The sequence below is a fragment of the Glycine soja genome, chromosome 18 (genome assembly GCF_004193775.1).
Source record: "Glycine soja cultivar W05 chromosome 18, ASM419377v2, whole genome shotgun sequence".
Classification (NCBI taxonomy): Eukaryota; Viridiplantae; Streptophyta; class Magnoliopsida; order Fabales; family Fabaceae; genus Glycine; species Glycine soja.
In genome coordinates this window covers 52,149,067-52,167,698 of record NC_041019.1, presented here as the reverse complement: position 1 = coordinate 52,167,698, position 18,632 = coordinate 52,149,067, and the positions used below count along the sequence as shown (strand labels likewise).

The window sequence follows — 18,632 nt, the reverse complement described above, 5'->3', positions numbered from 1 at the left end:
GATTCATGCAACTAATTATATAGAAACAGGGTAAAAGTGACTGGTAAAATGGAATTTTAAATAGGGATGATAAAAGGGTGAAGAAATTTGATGGTTCACCTAATTAGACCAAATGGCTTGGGTTTTAAAATTGAGAAATATCATTTTTATAGTACTAAAACGTAGAATAAAGGAAGATTGAATTGTTTTGTTGATCTTAAATATCTTATGATAAATTTGAGTTAAGCTCATTCATAAATCTATTCAAACCTATGTGGCCACAGCAATCTCATTAAAGAAAAGTGAGAACATGTCTAAAACTTACTTAAATTCATAAAGTTGCTTTATAACCTGCTATAAACTTTTTCAACTAGCTTTAGGGTCAAACTAATAAATAATCTCTCATGAAGAGTTGTATTACAATGAAGAATCATATCATCTTTATTAAGAACTTATAGACGATAATATTACAATTGTCCAATGGATTCTATCTTATGAGTATATTCAACATAATTTTTATATACTAGGTTACCTAAAAAAAAAAAACAAGTCATTCATATCCTTGGTGGATATGGCATGACTTACATAAATGATTATTTATTCAAATTCAAGTTGGATCAAACATTGGTTAGAAAAAAGAATGAAATGGGACATATTTGTGACTTCATTTGGTTGTATGGGTCAGTTTTGTTTGATTAGTTCAACAAAAAATAAATCGAACCAAATTGATCCGCAAAATTAATAAGCATAATGGTCAATAACAATTGACAAGCAAAAATGGTATCAAGTACAACTAAATAATAATCTAATATCAAATATAAAATTTTCAACTATTTAGTAAACAATCAATTAATTTATTAAAAAAAAGCATTTTGTTATGTGGGTTAAACAGGTTGTCCTATAAATCCCACGAACTAAAACCCATGTAACATGTGGATTAAACAGGATAACTCTTATAGGTTCACATTTATATGAGCTAGATTTTACTAGGCACAAGCTCGTATAGATTGTGGATTAAATTGTTCAATTTATGAACCGCAACTCATATCTCACATGAGTTTTATGAAGACATGTAACCAATGACAAACTTTAGTTACATTATCAATACACAAAATGAACCATTGATGTCACAATATTGATGACCCATAAGGCAATCAAAATTGTCAACAAATTATGAAATTCATAAACAATTGAAACCCTAACTCCAAGCACCTATGAACTAACAAATGATTGAAACCCATACTAATACAATTAAGGGTTATATCTATATTTTTTTTTTTACTAAAATAACTAATTGAAATCATGAAACTCTAAGTGAATAATTTAAAATTAGAAAAGCAACCACTAGATATCATCTGCATATACTTTTGGAATAATAACCAAATGATTATCTTGAGAAAGATTAATACAATAGATATTCTTGGAAGACACCACAATCTCCGTCCTTAAATGTTGATAGGAATTTTAATAGAATTATTTGACATTAAAATACAATGAAACTAATACACCGATGATTCTCTGGTCACTTTCAAAGAAAATGAGAGAGAGTAGTTGATGTGGTTAGGGTTGATGGCAAAAATGTTATATTTATAGTCAAATAAAGGCATACTTTGTATGGAAAATAATATTTTATATCATTAGAAAAAAAATTAAAGGTAATTAATCTTGAACCTTTTTTTTTGCATATTAGTTACATCAAACAATGATTATAGTTATATTGGGATTTTGCTTGAAACTTAGTTTAGTATAAACTTGATAAGTTAAAAACTAAGTGATTTTTAAACTTAGTTGCACTTAAATTTTTATATATTGAAGATTTAATTAGGTTTATAATCCTTAGAATTTATGTAAATTTGTTTTCAGTCCCTTAAACTAAAAAAAATAGTTCTTATAATATCATAAATTTTATTTTTAAACCTTAATGACATTAATGAGATCAGTGATATATCTAATGGAGGGCACCGATTGTCGCGTGAATTTTGATATGACATGTCAACATCATTATATATTTTTTTGATAACTTAAATTTGGATCAAGTTTTTTTCCCCCAAATTTAAAAGTAATTTTTAAGTCCCTTAAATTTAAAAATAATTTCCTTAGTCTCCCGAATTTAAAACTTATTTTTTTAATCTTCTAATTTTGAAATAACTTATTTTTATTCTCAAAGTTAAATCTATTGACATGGTTAACAATGTGTTTTCTGGCGATTTTAAAAATATGCTAGCATTTTGGGTCTTCAACTGTCTTTTACATAGTTTGATACTGATTTATTCAATGTTGTTTTGTTTTATTTATTATGAACTTCAGGTAGATAAGATTGCTTGCTACTATTTATCTGGTAAGCGAGAAGAAAAAACTTAGAAAACCAACCTGAAAGCATGAACTTTTTCCTCCTTTAAAACAGACAGGGAAAGTGATGCACAAGGATACTTAATTTAGCCAAGATGGCCAAACCTACCTTCATAATTTATACTCCCTCCACCGCCCAAAATTAAACTGTGTGTGTCAAATAATACAATCAAATGGATTATATTTTCTAATATGAATGATCTCATGTTCAAATTCTATGCAGAATATAGACATGAATATGATTTAGCCCCAAATTAAGCTGATTCTTCTTTGTTTTCAGGGTGTTGCCATGCCAGCTATGAATAATATGCTTTCCAAGTGGATTCCAGTTTCAGAGAGAAGCAGATCACTTGCCCTAGTATATAGTGGCATGCACCTTGGTTCTGTGGTTGGCTTGGCATTCTAACCATTGCTAATTCTCAAAATTTTGGGTGGCCATCAGTTTTTTACTCTTTTGGATCCCTTGAAAGTAATTGGTTTGCCTTGTGGTTGAGAAAATTAAGTCAGCTTTAATTTAATTTCAATGAAATCTACTTCGTATCCTTTCTCAATGGAAAAATGTTGAGAGGAGGAAACAAAGCACCTTCTCCCTGAAAACCCATGTTTTATGTGCAGATTAATTAAGGGTCAGTCTCAAAAGTGTTGCATAGTAATGACTTCAATTTTATCAGTATGCAAGTTTATTTTCAACAATCAATGATCCATTGACTCATTTCCTTATAATTGTTCATGAAATTTCTAAAAGGGAGGGATACTCCTTAGTTCCCTGTGTAGCATGTTGACTCATTTCCTTTCTTCTCGGACGGGCTCTTCCAGGCATATAGCTCCCCAAAAGATGACCCTAATCTTGGGGTAGAGGAGAAAAGGATCATACTGGAAGGCAATTTATCAAATGCACATGTTTCTTCCATTCCTTGGAAATTGATTTTATCAAAGGCACCTGTTTTGGCTCTTATAATCTCCCACTTCTGTCACAATTGAAGGACATTTATTCTTCTAACCTGGATGCCTACTTACTACAATCAGGTATTAACCCTTTTTTTGATAAATATTTAATAGTATACATAAATGCTTTTTATTATACACATGTCTTTAACATCACTTTCTATAGTTGCATGCATCTTAGCAATGAACTCATAGTATTTAGTACATTACAGTTCCCCAATTAGTCCATTGAATGAATAGACTAATGGATCATTTTCTCAGGTATCTTTGCTAACATTGGTGGGTGGATTGCTGACACACTAGTGCGAAACGGCATCTCCACAACAGTTATTCGACAGGTAAGTAAGAAAGTCACTGCTCTTGTAGCTGAAATTTTGTCATGCACTGTTAACTTCCATACAAATGATGTCCTCAATGGAATGTCTTTTTTTCTCAAATAATAGTACTGTGGCATTCATTCATTTCAGTGCTCAATAGAAGGAAATATTTTGCATTTATTCCGCTCTTCAAAATGATTCTGCTTTTAATACTTTTGAGTTTGCAGATCATGCAATCAATCCGGTTTTTGGGTCCCGCCATTTTTCTTTCACAGCTGAGCCATGTCAGAAGTACCTGCCATGGCTGTATTGAGCATGACGGGTAGTCAGGTTTGAGCTTGAACAACATATATTTCTGAGTTTGAATTTTCGCTATTTTTTAACCCTTTTTTTGTAAAGCATTAGCACCTCTACAAAATGTTTCCATATGTTCTAAATTTAACCATAATCGGTTATTTTTCTTGACAGGGATCTGATGCATTCTCACAATCTGGTCTGTATTCCATCACCAAGTCATTGGACCACGCTATGCTGTGAGTCATTGGTTTCCTAATTTACATGTACCATGACCAATAAACTGTAAAATGTGAGCTTAAAAGTGTTCAATACTGATACTAAAGAGAATATAGTACAATACACTTTGCTTGAATTTTTCTTCTTTACACTCATAAATCAATTTGTCTCTATCAGAATATTCATGAGTTTCAATGTCAGGGTGCATTTGCTTGGACTATTGAATACCGCAGGGGTGCTTGCTGCTGTCTTTGGTACAGCTGCAACTGGTTTCATAATCCAGCAAGGTCTGAGAGTTTCCCTCTTCATATTGGAGTTTACTTTTATTTTGCAATTTGTGTCTTGGTTTTCAATCATATGTGATCTTTTATTGCAGGTTCTTGGAATGATGTTTTCAAGGTTGCTGTTGCATTGTACATAGTAGGCACATTGGTGTGGAATATATTTTCAACTGGGGAGAAAGTTCTTGACTGAAGATGACATGTCAAGGAAGAAGCAGCCTTTATAACCATGGAAATATAGAAACAGATGGAACACTAATAAGATGACCAAACATTATTGGAAGATTAAACCCTCGAAAAGTAATAAAAAGAGACACCATGGAAGTTTTCACCATAAACCATGGCCTTTATAAAACATTGTCTCCAAGAAATCTTGTATTAATTTTGTACCTTTTCCCCAACAATACTCCTCTAAAGTGAGTTTGTCTCCAAGAAGAGTTAGTAAAAGTGTATCTACCCTTGGATTTTAGTAAGTTAAGCTTACAACACACTTTAAATTAATATTAGATACATTTTACTTGCTTACTTTATAGCCAAACTCACTTTACTGAGCTTTTCCCCTTTTGCCCATGCCTTTGTTCCATGAACTTAAGTGCTTTCTGTATAGAAAGTCGATGGGCAGTTTCCTCCTGTAAAACTTTATCTAAGCATGCACAAGCTCAATATACATGTTATTTGAGAACACTACCTCATGACACTTGGATAGAAATTAGATTATTCAGCTATTTTATTAGATCTCTCAAACAAGGACATTTGTATCTTAATCATTTTCTTTGATCAATATTTTAAAAAATAACTGGCCATTTAACTAATAAAAACACTAATTAATGATTTATTGATCTAGTTATAATTGAGTGTGTGATGGAATCAAAATTAAGTGTATATTTTGTCATGCATAATTTATTAAATTACAAATTAACAATATCATAAAATAATGATATATATGCATAATCATATAACACTATCTTAAAGTTTATCCATCGACATAATATCCTTAATATTACAATAATTTAGACACAATAATATTAAATAAACAAATAAAAATGCTAACATTATCATTGATAATCATTATTGGAATAGCGGTAAAAATGCTCTACTATATGTAGAGAGCTTGTGTTTGATTACAATTGTGCAATTTGCTTAATTTGAACCGATTCAATTGAAAGTCACAATCTGACCAGCTTTTCAGTCCAACAGTTTAGATACTTTATGTTGATTAGTAGATGGTTCAGTTCATGATCAGCCCAATCTCACTAATTGGTTTCCGAATACTACTTCAACATGTGCATCGTTCATCATAACGCATATAAACACATGCAAGAATTTTCCAACTGATAAATTTTACAATACTTACCAACTATAAAGATGTCAACAATAAAGACTGATGTCAACAAGAAGGTACATCTACTTAGTTCTTAATACGTTATGATGTATTCAAATCCAAGTAAAAATGTTACCGAAAGTCTACAACTCAACATTAAACCAGCAAGATGTCAGAAAGTATTGTCTATTCCCCCACATTAAACATCATCAAACCTGGGGCATTCCTTTCTTTTAGGACATCAACGGTGTTAACACAAATTTTGTGTCATATTACAATTTTATATCAGCTAAGAGCATCATAATTTCAGGATCTTTACCACTTACAATCCACAATACTAAAAAGCTTCTTGGAGAAATGTTAAAGACACGGAGTAATAAACCAAATCCTAATAACTCCATTGTCCATTGTAAAATACTCAGTCCATCCATCCCATGAACTGCCATGGTCACAATTATCCATTTTAAACCATTGGTTTGGCTTCAAGCATTCATAGGGGATTCCGGCCGTTTCATGTTGATAACACTAGAGAACAGTAGAGGTCTATACACTCTTGGCAGATATATCCTAGACAAAAGTTGTCATCCAAGCTTTGAGATGCGGCGATACCAAAGATTACTAACTCCTATACAAATACTTTGATAATGGGAACTTTAAGCTCCTTGCAACCTGCTTAACAAAAAATTGCAAGCATTATTCTTTGTTTATGTATATTTTGAATCTCCTTACATAAACAATAACAAAGAATTTTGAGGGTGTTAGGTGAGACAAACATGTCACCTTCAGAGCAAGGTCTTCAGATATGGTTGTTCGATACCGCATTGAGCCTTCAATGGGACAGCTCCTTCCTTTGAATATAAAATTAGCATTGCAGAGACTGGATAGCTGTAAAAGAACATCAGACATCAGTCCACCATTGCCACCTTCAACTCCTAATCCATCATTATTTTGCTCCTGCTCGTCAGATGGTTCTTCTGCAACTGATACAAGGCATTGAAAGATGGCTAACAACCTCTCCAGTGGGAAAGTTCCAGGTCCTTTCATTAGTAGTTCCTGTTCTAAAGTTTCCTTCCGTTCCTGTGCTTTCTCAGAGGGCCTACACATGAAAAAACACAACTCAGACATGAAACAAAAGCAAAAATATACTATGGGCACAAAGCTAACTTTTAACATCAACTACAAAAGAATAACATTCAATCAGACAATAGTTAGGATTTTAATTCCTACAAAGACAATAATGAAAAGAAAAATAAGCAGGGAGAACAACTTTGCAATGATAAAGAGTATGCGGAATCCAGAGTAATAAGTCTAAGAAACAAAAATCATATGCTACTTTGCAGTCAGAAGAACACATTTGGTATCAAATCATCATACTTACTTCCTCTTTCGCTTCCGATTATCAGAACCACCTTTGGAATCAAAAAGTGAAGCATCAAGAGTTGCTGGGTTTCTGGAGGCAAGGAATGCTGAAATCAGAAGATATTTTGCACTAGTAGATACATGAAAATCAAGACTGCCAAGTTCTTCAGATTGCTCCAATCTCCTATTATTTCCCTTCCGCTTTTCCTCTTTACGGATCTCAACTTCAGTTGAAGAAAGAGATGAAACCTTAAATATCTCATTCAAAGAGGAGGCAATATGAGGGTTGATATGAGCAAGCAGCCTTCGCTTCATTTCTTGATTAGGAGCAACTCCCTTTCCCTTATCACTTAAAGGCTCACAATACTTTTCATATAGTGGCTTTAAGGCAGCAGATAAATGATCAATCTGCTTAGTAATTCCACAGAAAGACTTCAGAGATACACTGCAAGAAAAGACATAAAAGTCTTCACTATATGAGATCATGTAAAGCTGAGAATGGAAAGTGATATAGGGATAAAATATCTTACTCCAGAAATGAGGAATATAGCTTCTGGTTCACTTGGTTTCTCAATAATATTTGACGAATATCTTCTTCTGTGTAATCAGGAAAGTAAATGGGGATAGGCTCCACATAACCCATGTTAGAGTAAAAGGTATCTGGAGAAGTACTGCTGATAAAAATCAAACCCACCTCAGGCATATTTAGCAGATCATAGAGATTAAACAGCAAGGGCAATATAGTTGAACTCTTATCCCACTCCCTAACAAGCTGAAAATTGTCAAACACCAAGTAGATCATATTTCCAATTTTCCCTTGTGTCATCTCATTTGAGATCAACTTCTCTGACTTCTTCAGATTGTTTATAACATTGGTCAACGCTTCTCGAAGAAAATTGACAAAATCAGATGGTCTTTCACAGCGTTTTGCATTCGAATAACCATTGGCAGCATTTTTTCTATGGAGAAGTAGCTGATTTAGAATAGATTCAAACAAGATGTTCTGGTTATAACATGTCCTACAACTAGAATAAACAATAGGCCTGTTGAGATGCCTGAATAATTGAAGAATGATACTGGTTTTTCCAGTAGAAGAACTTCCATACACAAACAAAGGAAGGATTGGTGAATTCAAAGGTCCCAAATGACGCACGACCTCAAGAATCTGGCTACTTCTACCAGGAAAGCTAGATATTATGTCGTTGAGACTGATGGGATCTCCTCCGACTAAAAGGTCATTAATTGTTAGAGGTTCAAGGCAAGTTACTTTTGCTGCAGCTACGTTATTTGAAGTGGATGCAGAAGATGAAGCTGAAGACCTGGTCATTCTTCTGGGGAGTTGTGTGGTTTTGTCCTCACCCATTATTTCAGCTGTTGAAGATCCTTAAATTTTGATCAATGAGGGAAGGATAAAGCAATGAGTAGGAATGCAATTGTTGGTTGTAGAACAGATTATACCAACCATACAATGGTGACCCAAAACCCAACCCAATATCATAAAGAAAAAATCCAACATGACACAAATATAAGAAGTCCATATTCATATTATTATCATTTATTCAGTCATACCAAATTAGCACTTCATATATCAGAAAATCACAACCACCCTTCCTATCCCTCCCAAAGAAAACAAATTCAATGCAATCTTAGGGTCCTCAATCCTCCATTTCAGTGGCATCAATTAACGTAAGTATATTATCCAATCCATGAAAACTCAAGTAAATATAAAAAACTTGACTATAATCTATAATCACTATACTGACCAAATTCATATAAAACATCAATGCTAGACAATAAAAAATTTGCCTAAAATGAAATAGAAGTTTCCTTTCAAGAATAAATCTTAATGAAAAAAGTCAAGCTTTAGAATTTCAGTGATATCTAGCTAAAACAAAAACTGAAAATACAATGTGAAATTGACATTAAGTTGGTTCAATGACATTGAGATTTCACATCCCAATGGAGAAAATAAACAAAACCCATAGATCCAAATTGAAAATATTCAGAGAAAATTACCAAATAAGTTAATCGGTGAAAAGTTTAAGGAACCCTGCCATACACAGAAGAACACATCCACTCTCTTACATTGCTCTAGAAAACATCTGAAACAAATAACTACTATTCTCTCATAATGAAACCGTTGAGTGACAACACAATAATCAAGTTTAGACAGAGGAAAACCCAGAAGACAAAACAGAAGCAATGTTGCCAGGAAAATCAATCTCTGACCTGATACCCAATTCAAAGCTATTAACACTTGAGAACATAAGTAATGAAATGCAATGAAATACAGTTTTTTTTTCTCTAACAGTGCAATTTTCTAACCAAAAAACACATTTTATCAATTGGGCATTATTCATTTCAAGGGTAATTTCAATCACAAGGATTGGGGTCATTTTACAGTAGAGAACGGAGAATAGGGTTAGAGAGAGAGAGAGAGAGAGAGAGAGAGAGATTACCTTATTGGTGAGAGTGAGATGGGTGAAGAGAAAAGAGAGAAGACAAAGTTCTTTTAAGTTTGGGTTTGGGTTGCACAGTGAACAGTGATGGCGCCAAAACCAATCGACACGACCCGGGAAAAAACTTACCTAAGTTTCTTGCGACTGCTCATCTTTTGTTTTTTGTTTTCTCCCTAAAATCAGATTACATTTATTAATTGGAGAAATTGCGAGTTGGGGGGTCTCATGTTTTACATCACATTCGCAAACATGTCTGATTAATGTGTATTATTAAAAAATATTTAAGTCTCAGAGATATCTTAATATATAATTTATTTATAAAATAAAGATAATTTTTATTCTATCTGTCGTGTCGTTAGGCCTCTCACATTATATATTTCTAAAATATATAATATAATATTTTAAAAATTATTTATAAACATTTGACTTTCATTCATAATAATTATTAAGAATATTTGTAACTTTAATTTAATTTTTTATAAAATAATCACCCAAATCAAACATAATGTGATTTAGTTTGATTTAATTTTAATTTAATATAATAATTTAATTTGAATCATTGTAATTCTTTTTATTATAAAATTGTTGGAGAAAGACACCTTGTTGTAAAAAAAAAAATCTATATAATTGCTGTCATATTCATATTTTCAACTTGTTGCCATATTCATAAATAAATTACACAATGTCATAGTTAAAAACTGTAATACAAACTTGCTGCCATGTTTTGAAAATAAATTACATAATGCATTGAGGCGGGAGGGTAAAAATTAAGCAGAAAATGAGGAACTGTTGTTCAACAAAAACTAAAAAAGGCATCATTCTTCAATCATATTCTGATGACCCTCAGACATATATCATATCGTAACAGAAAATCATTTTAGTCCAAAATTAACAAATGATACAATCAAATGCCACCTAATCTAAAAGTAAACAAAATGTCAGACTAGAAATTACAAAAAGAGAGAAACCAATCCTTTGCTTGTTGAGGATGTGTACCTTTGTATGAAATCCAACACGTAAGCAACTAGAGCAAGTTCCAGCATCAATTCTGTTTCATCTATTCAGCACCTACAATACAATCAATTGATTACATTCACAGATGCATGAAACAAACACCCATAAAATTAGAAAGAAAAACAAAAAAAAATTCTGATAAGGGAAATCAGTCTCTTCTCCATTGATATATGGCTCACACAGCACAGTGGCTCAATGACAGCACAGATTAGGTTTTCAATTTTAAGTCTGGGTTTGGGTTGCACATTGAACAAACAGTGATGGCGCCAAAACTAATGATTCGACCCCGGAAAAAAAACTTACCTAAAATCAAACTACCTTTTTTAATTGGAGAAATTGCGAGTTGTTGGGCGTCTCATTTCATCATGTGTAATGTGTTACATCACATTGGCAAAAATGCTTCATTAATGTGTGTATAATATAATGTTTTGAAAATTAATATAAAAATTTAACTTCCAGTTCACAATAACTATTTACAAAGGTCTCCACAAAACTTCTATAAAAATAAAATTAATTTATTATAAAAAGGATAAATAGTCATTTTTGTCCTCAATGTGTAATTCGTTAATAAATGGACCCCTGAACAGTTAAAATATAAAATTTAGTTCTTCAAAGTGTAAAAAATGCGACAAATGTATCATGCCGTTAACTTCTGTCTGTCACCGTTGATAAAGTCACCTACGTGACATCGAAGGACAAATTTATCACTAAAATGATTGCCAACCTGGATTGTCAGCATAGGAGCGTATTTGTTATAATATCTTTTTGACTTTTCCTCTATCGACTCTACTCACAAATGCATCCCTAAAAGATGAAAATAAAAAATTTAGTCCCTGAAGGTATAAAAAGTATAACAAATATATCCGGACGTTAATAATAAATTGTAACCTATTATTATTATTATTATTATTATTATTATTATTATTATTATTATGTGTTTGTAATTTACTGCTATTCGTTTAATACTTATGTAATATATTTTTGAATTGTCTTTTAATATATATATATATTTTTTATTTTCTTGTCAAACCTTAATCTTTACTGTTAAAAAAACTTTATCTTATATTTTATAATTTTATCAAATTTTTACTAAATTTCTCACTTTAATTTAATCTTTAAAATTATTCTATATCCCAATTTCAACTTAAGTATTCTAATATTTAGATTGAAATTAATATGTAAAGTGTTTCAAGTAGAAAAAACACAACGAGCCACATGATCAAATTTATTTATTTATTTTAAAAAAATATAATCAACTATTTTTTTTTAAAAAAAAGTCTCAACAAATTTAAATTAGATAGAACTAAAGTAAAATTATAAGTCTTTTCCCTTAATCAGTAAAATGTATGTATATACCTAAAACATGAAAGAATCCTGTAGATAAACCTTATGTGTTTCCACTTGAGACAAAACTTATTATACATAATATGAATGAAATGAAAAGCAGTTACTAACAAATAAAGAACCCAAATAAATTTAAATAAAAAAAATACAAAATGCTCAAACTAATACAGATGTTAACTTCAAAAAAAAAAAAAACTAATACAGAGGTTTATTACTTGCGGAACGTAGAGTTGTATCTCTCATTTAGAGGCTGCAGCGATCTTGTATTCCATTTGACATATTATGGAAGAGCACATAATAAAGATTAATAATTAATTGAAGAAACAAAAAATTTCAAGAAATAAAAGACTTTTATTTTTTAAATGATAACTCAATTGATTAAATTTTGTGAGACTTGTTTTTAAAATTTCACTTTAGTTTTATCTAGTTTAAATTTTGAGACCTTTTTTTTAAAAAAAAATAGTTGATTAATTTTTTTATTTCTAAAATAAAAAAATTTGGTCTCACAGTTGATTGTGTTTTTTCTACTCAAAACTCTCGATATATTATTTTTAATCTAAATATTAGGTTACTTAAGTTGAAATTGAGATATAGAATAATTTTAAAGATTAAAAATGAGAAATTTAGTAGAAATTTGATAAAGTTATAAGATATAAGATAATTTTTTTTAACTGTAGAGATTAAGGTTTGACAAGAAAAATAATAAAAATATATATATATTAAAAGACAATTTAAAAAATATATTACATAAGTACTAAACAAATATGAGCATTAAATTATAAACAGATGATAATAATAATAATAATCATCATTAGTCATAATCTATTATTAACATTCGGATATATTTGTTGCACATTTATACTTTCGAAGACTAAATTTTGTATTGTCATTTTTCAGGTGAAAGATGAAAAGTAAAAAAAAAAAATTATGACAAATATACAATCCACGTTGGTTATTATTTCAGTGATAAATTTGTCCTTCTGTACCACGTAGGCGACGACTTTATTAATGATGACAGACGAAAGTTAATGACAAGGATACATTTGTCGCACTTTTTACATTTTCAGGGATTAAATTTTATATTTTCATCTTTCAAGGACGCATTTGTCCGTGAATTATACATTAAGGGACAAAAGTGACTATTTACCCTTATAAAAATTAAATAATTAAAGTTTTACGCGCATAAACAAAACAATAAATTGGAAAACCTATAGAACCAAATAAATTGAGTCATCCAAAGACATTTTTTCATATGAATTTCGAGTTTTTATTTCCTTCTGACATTAACACATGTTTTCTCTCTTTCCACAGTTAACATATTTTTCTACATGAAAGTGTAAGGTGGGTGATATCATGTGTTTGATATCAACCAATTTGTCCTCCAAGTCTCTCCTCCCTATTTATACCCTCCAATCCTTATTCTTTCTTCACAACATCAGCACCTCCCTTATGGATTCAGAATGAAATTAATGGATAAGATGTTAGATATAATTATTTTAAAATACAAATATATATTATATAAAAATATAATGTTATAACTTTATAAAAAATGATATTTTATCGTTTGTCTAACATAAGTTTAACAATTATATATATATATATATATATATATATATATATATATATATATATATAATTGTTAAACTTATATGTGAATATGTGATCATAATAACTCAATCATTTGGCTTGTTTAATAGATAAAAACTATTATATATATATATATATATATATATTAATATTAATATTGCATTTGTTAATTTCAGTTTGGGTGTTCCAAGTATGATTGCGTGGAATTAATTTTTCAGCTAGTATTAAATTATTTTTTTTAATCTCCAATCTACGAAGATAAACTTGATTAATTCGAAATTAAACTTGATCAATAGTTATTTTCATCAAAAATTAAATTCAACTGAACGATTTAATATTAATCAATTGAGTTTAATCACTTGATTAGTTAGTATTAAATATTTATTTGTTTTAATTTAAAATAAATACTATAGCATAAGTGATGTCATGTAAAGTGAACAGAGAAATGAAAAGAAATCCGGGTGAAAAATGATGTGATGAAAAAGAAAACTATTATATTTATATAACTCTGCAGCAATGGGCTTGATTGATCCATATATAACGAGGGTCAATGCAATATTCATAAACATATATGAATTAACTAATATATAGTGACAGACATCAGACATGACTTTAGACATAGATTTCTGGAAATTGAGGAATGGAATTGAGAGCATAAATAGTAGGGCCTAACTAGGGTGTAAGGAAAAGGATTCTTCGATCTATTATTCAAGCATCCAATTTCATCACGTCATCTACCGTATCTATCACTTTCACTCACTTCCATCAACCCATACACCCCAAAAAAGGGATGCAGGTTTTTATTTTTGCAAAGAACTCAAAAATAGAATTGAAATGAAATTGAAAAACTAGAGTGGAGGAAGCAATCCTTATGTAGGGGAAGAATGCAACGGACACATAGCATTTCAGGTAATTTCTACTGCAACGGTACACTACTTGTCTATCATGTTTTTGGCAAGGCAACGTGACTCCTTCAAATTTCAAAATTTTCTTCCATCCTCTTCCTCCTGCTGCAACATTTCTCAACAGCTCTCTTCCACCACAATCCTGGCCCTACATTGAACCTAATGCCCACAAACATTGAGCTACTAAAACTTATTAGAGTAAATTACACTGCCTCGTGAATCATTTGAACCAGTTCACCAATCAAATATTTTGCAAGAAAGAAAAAAGCATGAGGTCGAGATGCGAACCAGAAATGTGGCCCCTTCATCATAAATCCATTTAAAAACAAGCTAAAGAAGAAATCAACTTTGCCATTTGATCCAACTCAATATTGATGCTTGAGATGCATGTAGGTGAATCTAGGCTTCTTGAAAGAATAAACGATCCACAACTATACACAGTTGCACACATAACTTGATCAAAATTTCACATAGGTAGCATTTCCTTAATTTGTTTTCAACGATGTTTTTCAAGACTAAGAGAAAAAGGTCACAAGTGTAGTTGTTTTCATGTATGTGATGCCCTTATTGAACAGTATCTATCAATAATTCATAAGCATGTGCTCATGCCTGCATGCAATCTACTACACTTCAGAAAGTAGAAACTGAGGTTTCACTCCCATTAGCGAGACTCTGCAGCCGTTAGAGTAAAAAGAAAACTGAACACCCACCATTAAAGCAATCATTTACATCTTTTTGTGTTTAAACTGCCAATTTCACACAATCAGAATACATAAGTTGAATAACTTCAAGAGCTATACATTGCTAATCAATACAAAGAAGAAAATCCATAACATAAAATGTTTGAACATTGGCATTCATAATTGGGAAAGGTCAACCAATCCTAGTACCAAACCTGCATTTCACAATTGTAGCACTTTTCATTCTCAACCTCTCTCTGACATACATTTTTTCGTCATCATCTTCACTTTTACCACAAGGATAGGAGCCCATATGCACTGAGCCACCTTTCCCTTAACTTTCACCAGAGGAGCTTCCCCTGATCAAGGAGCCACGGCGGTTGCCACCAACAATCACATCTTTGAGTCGATATATGGGAGCAAGCACCCTGCTCCTCGCCTGTGGAAAGGGTAAGTTGGAATGTTAGCATTTTTTAAGTATAGAGGAATCAAACAGGGCAGTTAGATCATTGCACCAAAAACGAATTCATGGTTATCTTTCTACTGATGTAGTACAGCAACAAGTTTACACAAAATACCTTTTACCTGCAGTGAAATTTATGCTTCTCTGCAGGATAGGGATATTCAACGATATAGTTTTTGAAAAATCTACTACTGCTAATAATATCATATTTCTCAAAATCTAATAATAGAACTCTTAATTTTAAATTGCAATTAAGTTCATTCTTGTATAAAAATCAGTACACTTGATCATCTGGTCTTCAAAGAAAGTTTCCACCTGTAAAGTTGCCAAAGAAATTAAACAACCTTCATTATCATTCATCAATGATTCACTATATCGCCACCAGATTTTGTCCAGTGTCATGACATATTAGTGTTACATCATGACATACTAGTTATAGAATTAGATGAGTCCTTCGTACATTCTTAGAAGTTAGAAATTTAGAAACACAAAAGAGACTAAAGAACTGAATCCAGTATATCCTGTATTAACACATTCAAGAACTGGTTTATGTTTTACTTTTACACTTTCACGTTGAGTACTAGTGCTTTATAAACTTGCTTGTGACAACCTCACTCCATTTATCGAATGCATATATTTAGACCATAGATAAACCAAAATATGATAACATAAAATGTTTCTAAGAGGAACAACTGATAATAATGAATATACCTCATCATTTATACTGATTTGCCATTTAAGTTGTAAAGCTCTTTCCTGCTGCCAGCGTTGACCAAGCATTACAAGACCCATCACAGCAGCTGCAATGAAGACAGACCAGAATGCATTTGCCTCTTTTGCATGAGCATATAAGGAGGCAGCTCTCCGCTTCCACCAAGCTCCACAAGGAAGATCTGAGGAGTTGTATTCATTATCTTTGGAAGAGTAGTTTGACAATGATAGATCAGGAGATACGTTTGACCCTTGCTCTGCGGATTCAGTTGTTTCAGGATCAACTATGCTTTCACCATAAGCTGTTATGCCACCAATAGCAGTTTCACTGTCAAAAGAAGTGTATTTTGCAGGGTCATACATGCTCTCCCCCTTTTCAGTCAAACCAAATGCTGGTAGAGTTGTACTTTCCTCAAACTGTTTACCACGAACAGATAATCTGTTGATTTTCTCGTCAAAATACCGCATGCCCTCAAACTCCTCTGAAACTTCCAATCCTGGTAATGTCAAGTTTTCTTCATCCTTTCCACTTGGTATGGTCACTTCTTCAGGAGTCTCTTCAGAGGCAACATCTTTGTCTCCAGAATCATCATGAATCTCACCATAGTCAGGTTCCACGGGCAAGTTTTCATGCTGACTGGGAGGAAAGACAAAGTGACGAGACATAAATAAAGCATTTGACGTTTCTCCTTCATCTTGCCCATATACATCTTCGTTCCCATCATCCTTCATCTCAACTTCATCAGGACCAGGAGCAGCTGCATATGTCGATGCTGTCAGAGATACAACCTCCCATTCATTCCCACGAGTAGTCTTATCCCTTCCATCCTCATTGTTTGCCATCTTTTGTCTTTCATCAGAACAATGATATTAGAATTCTAATTCAACTCAGAGCAAACTTAAATGGATACAAATGCATACATACACGACAAGCATAATACATACATGGGCGAACAAGGGAGTCGATTTAATAAACAAATAATCTACAAGAAAACCGTCACCCCTGAAAAAAGCAAAGAAAAAGACTCAAAAGGTCACAACCATGTGCAGAGCGGAGATATAAGGTTGGTTGGGTGGTTAAGAAAGAAGAAAAGGAGAGAAAGGTTGCAGATTAAAAACTAACAAACTAACCATTAACACTTGCCGATAAAAAAACAACAACCATGCGCAGAGTCATTGAAAGGGTTGATAATGATGAGTGCAAAAAAACATCAGTTAGCATTGTTCAACTTCTAAAACAACAAGCACATCATCAATACCAAAATTCTAAATAAACTTCATAAATAACAAAAAAGAAAATTACAAACAACAGCATAAAAAACTAAAAATCCGCCCAAATTTTTTGTAAAAGATTCCATCCACCTCTTTGAATTTAATTTTCATTTCCCTCATATTCAATTAAAAAACACCGTGAAATGAAATCACAATATCTTTCACCAATTACAAATTTCATATTGATTTTCCATCCTCACACCTAAAATTGATTATAAACTCAACCCAACAAATCGAACAAGTTCCACCAATCCACTGAACTCAAACACCAACACATGCACAGTTAGTTACGCAACAAAAAACCCACAAACAGAAGCACCCAAGCGAAACAAAACAAAACCCCATACAAAGATCCAAACACAGCACAAATCACAAAAACCAAATCAAACTCAAACCATAAAACAACAACCCACACGGTTGCATCATCATCAGACACGCCATGTTCCAGAATCATCCATCCACGAATTTTGTTTATTTTAATCCAAAATCAACGCAAACAAAGATTATTAAAAAAACAATTAAAAGAAAGAATAAAGAGAGAAAGAGAAGGACTCACGGACACGATCCGCAAAGGAGCAGAACGTGGGTAGTAGTAGTACGATGACGATGAGGTTGAAACAGAAGAAGTTGTTGCTTCGGGAAAATGAGAGGGGGGGGTTTGGCCTTTTATATTGATGATTGGGTTATCGGGTTGTTACCGGCTATAGCAGGTGGAGTGAAGAGTGATGAAAGTGGGGAGTTACCGGTTATTGTCCTTTGCGTGGTGTCAGAGACATGGGATCTATATCTAACTGTCGCGCCCTCTGTTCAATCCAAATCCAAACCACTGTAGCACCACTCCCACTACAAGAAAAATAATCAACTATCAAGGAGATCTTTTTTAGAAATTTTATCTATTATTTTTTTTAAAAAAATACTGTGATTTTTACTATTCTCACTAATACACTTATGTTTTTTTTTGTGGCCTTAAAAAAAATACTGTGGTTTCTTATTTTTTGTATGTGTGAGGTATAAATATTAAGAAACATTTATAAAATCTTAATCATTGTTTAAGACATCATTCAAAGTGTGTTTGATAGACGAGAAAAAGAAAAAAAAAAAAGTCTCATGTGATCTTATACCTTTTATATTAT

General features: G+C 32.0%; 2 protein-coding genes and 1 pseudogene across 5 annotated transcripts; 1 reads left to right on the top strand and 2 right to left on the bottom strand.

The window, feature by feature from the left end:
* The first annotated feature begins 3,176 nt into the window (after positions 1-3,176).
* Positions 3,177-5,071, top strand: LOC114397398 (annotated as a pseudogene).
* Positions 5,072-5,771: 700 nt separating this feature from the next.
* On the bottom strand, positions 5,772-9,687 carry LOC114395101 (origin of replication complex subunit 5-like). 2 transcript variants are annotated; one of them, XM_028356802.1, is made up of 5 exons: positions 9,524-9,687; positions 7,595-8,447; positions 7,084-7,509; positions 6,486-6,801; positions 5,772-6,374 (listed from the first exon to the last, which is right to left on the bottom strand). In XM_028356802.1, exons 2-5 carry the CDS (start codon positions 8,425-8,427, stop codon positions 6,324-6,326), a joined length of 1,626 nt encoding a protein of 541 aa, XP_028212603.1. In that variant the 5' UTR covers positions 8,428-8,447; positions 9,524-9,687; the 3' UTR covers positions 5,772-6,323. The 2 variants fall into 2 exon arrangements, with proteins under 2 accessions (XP_028212603.1, XP_028212604.1); XM_028356803.1 differs by having other exon boundaries at positions 7,595-8,435.
* Positions 9,688-15,054: 5,367 nt separating this feature from the next.
* On the bottom strand, positions 15,055-18,210 carry LOC114396380 (ATG8-interacting protein 1-like). 3 transcript variants are annotated; one of them, XM_028358311.1, is made up of 4 exons: positions 18,056-18,151; positions 17,173-17,230; positions 16,228-17,077; positions 15,055-15,492 (listed from the first exon to the last, which is right to left on the bottom strand). In XM_028358311.1, the coding sequence occupies exons 3-4, from the start codon at positions 17,068-17,070 to the stop codon at positions 15,388-15,390; spliced, it is 948 nt and encodes a 315-aa protein (XP_028214112.1). In that variant the 5' UTR covers positions 17,071-17,077; positions 17,173-17,230; positions 18,056-18,151; the 3' UTR covers positions 15,055-15,387. The 3 variants fall into 3 exon arrangements, with proteins under 3 accessions (XP_028214112.1, XP_028214113.1, XP_028214111.1); XM_028358312.1 differs by having other exon boundaries at positions 17,173-17,210; positions 18,056-18,112; XM_028358310.1 differs by lacking the exon at positions 17,173-17,230 and having other exon boundaries at positions 18,056-18,210.
* Between the last annotated feature and the right edge of the window lie 422 nt (positions 18,211-18,632).

Bases quoted from the DNA above. Each gene is read 5' to 3' on its own strand.
- LOC114396380 (XM_028358310.1), bottom strand. From the start codon at position 17,070: ATGGCAAACAATGAGGATGGAAGGGATAAGACTACTCGTGGGAATGAA. The intron at 15,493-16,227 runs GTATATTCATTA...CCCTTTCCACAG, and splicing joins AAATCAGTATAAATGATGAG to GCGAGGAGCAGGGTGCTTGC.
- LOC114395101 (XM_028356802.1), bottom strand. From the start codon at position 8,427: ATGGGTGAGGACAAAACCACACAACTCCCCAGAAGAATGACCAGGTCT. The intron at 7,510-7,594 runs GTAAGATATTTT...CTTTTCTTGCAG, and splicing joins CTATATTCCTCATTTCTGGA to TGTATCTCTGAAGTCTTTCT. The intron at 6,375-6,485 runs GTGACATGTTTG...TTTGTTAAGCAG, and splicing joins CTGAAGACCTTGCTCTGAAG to GTTGCAAGGAGCTTAAAGTT.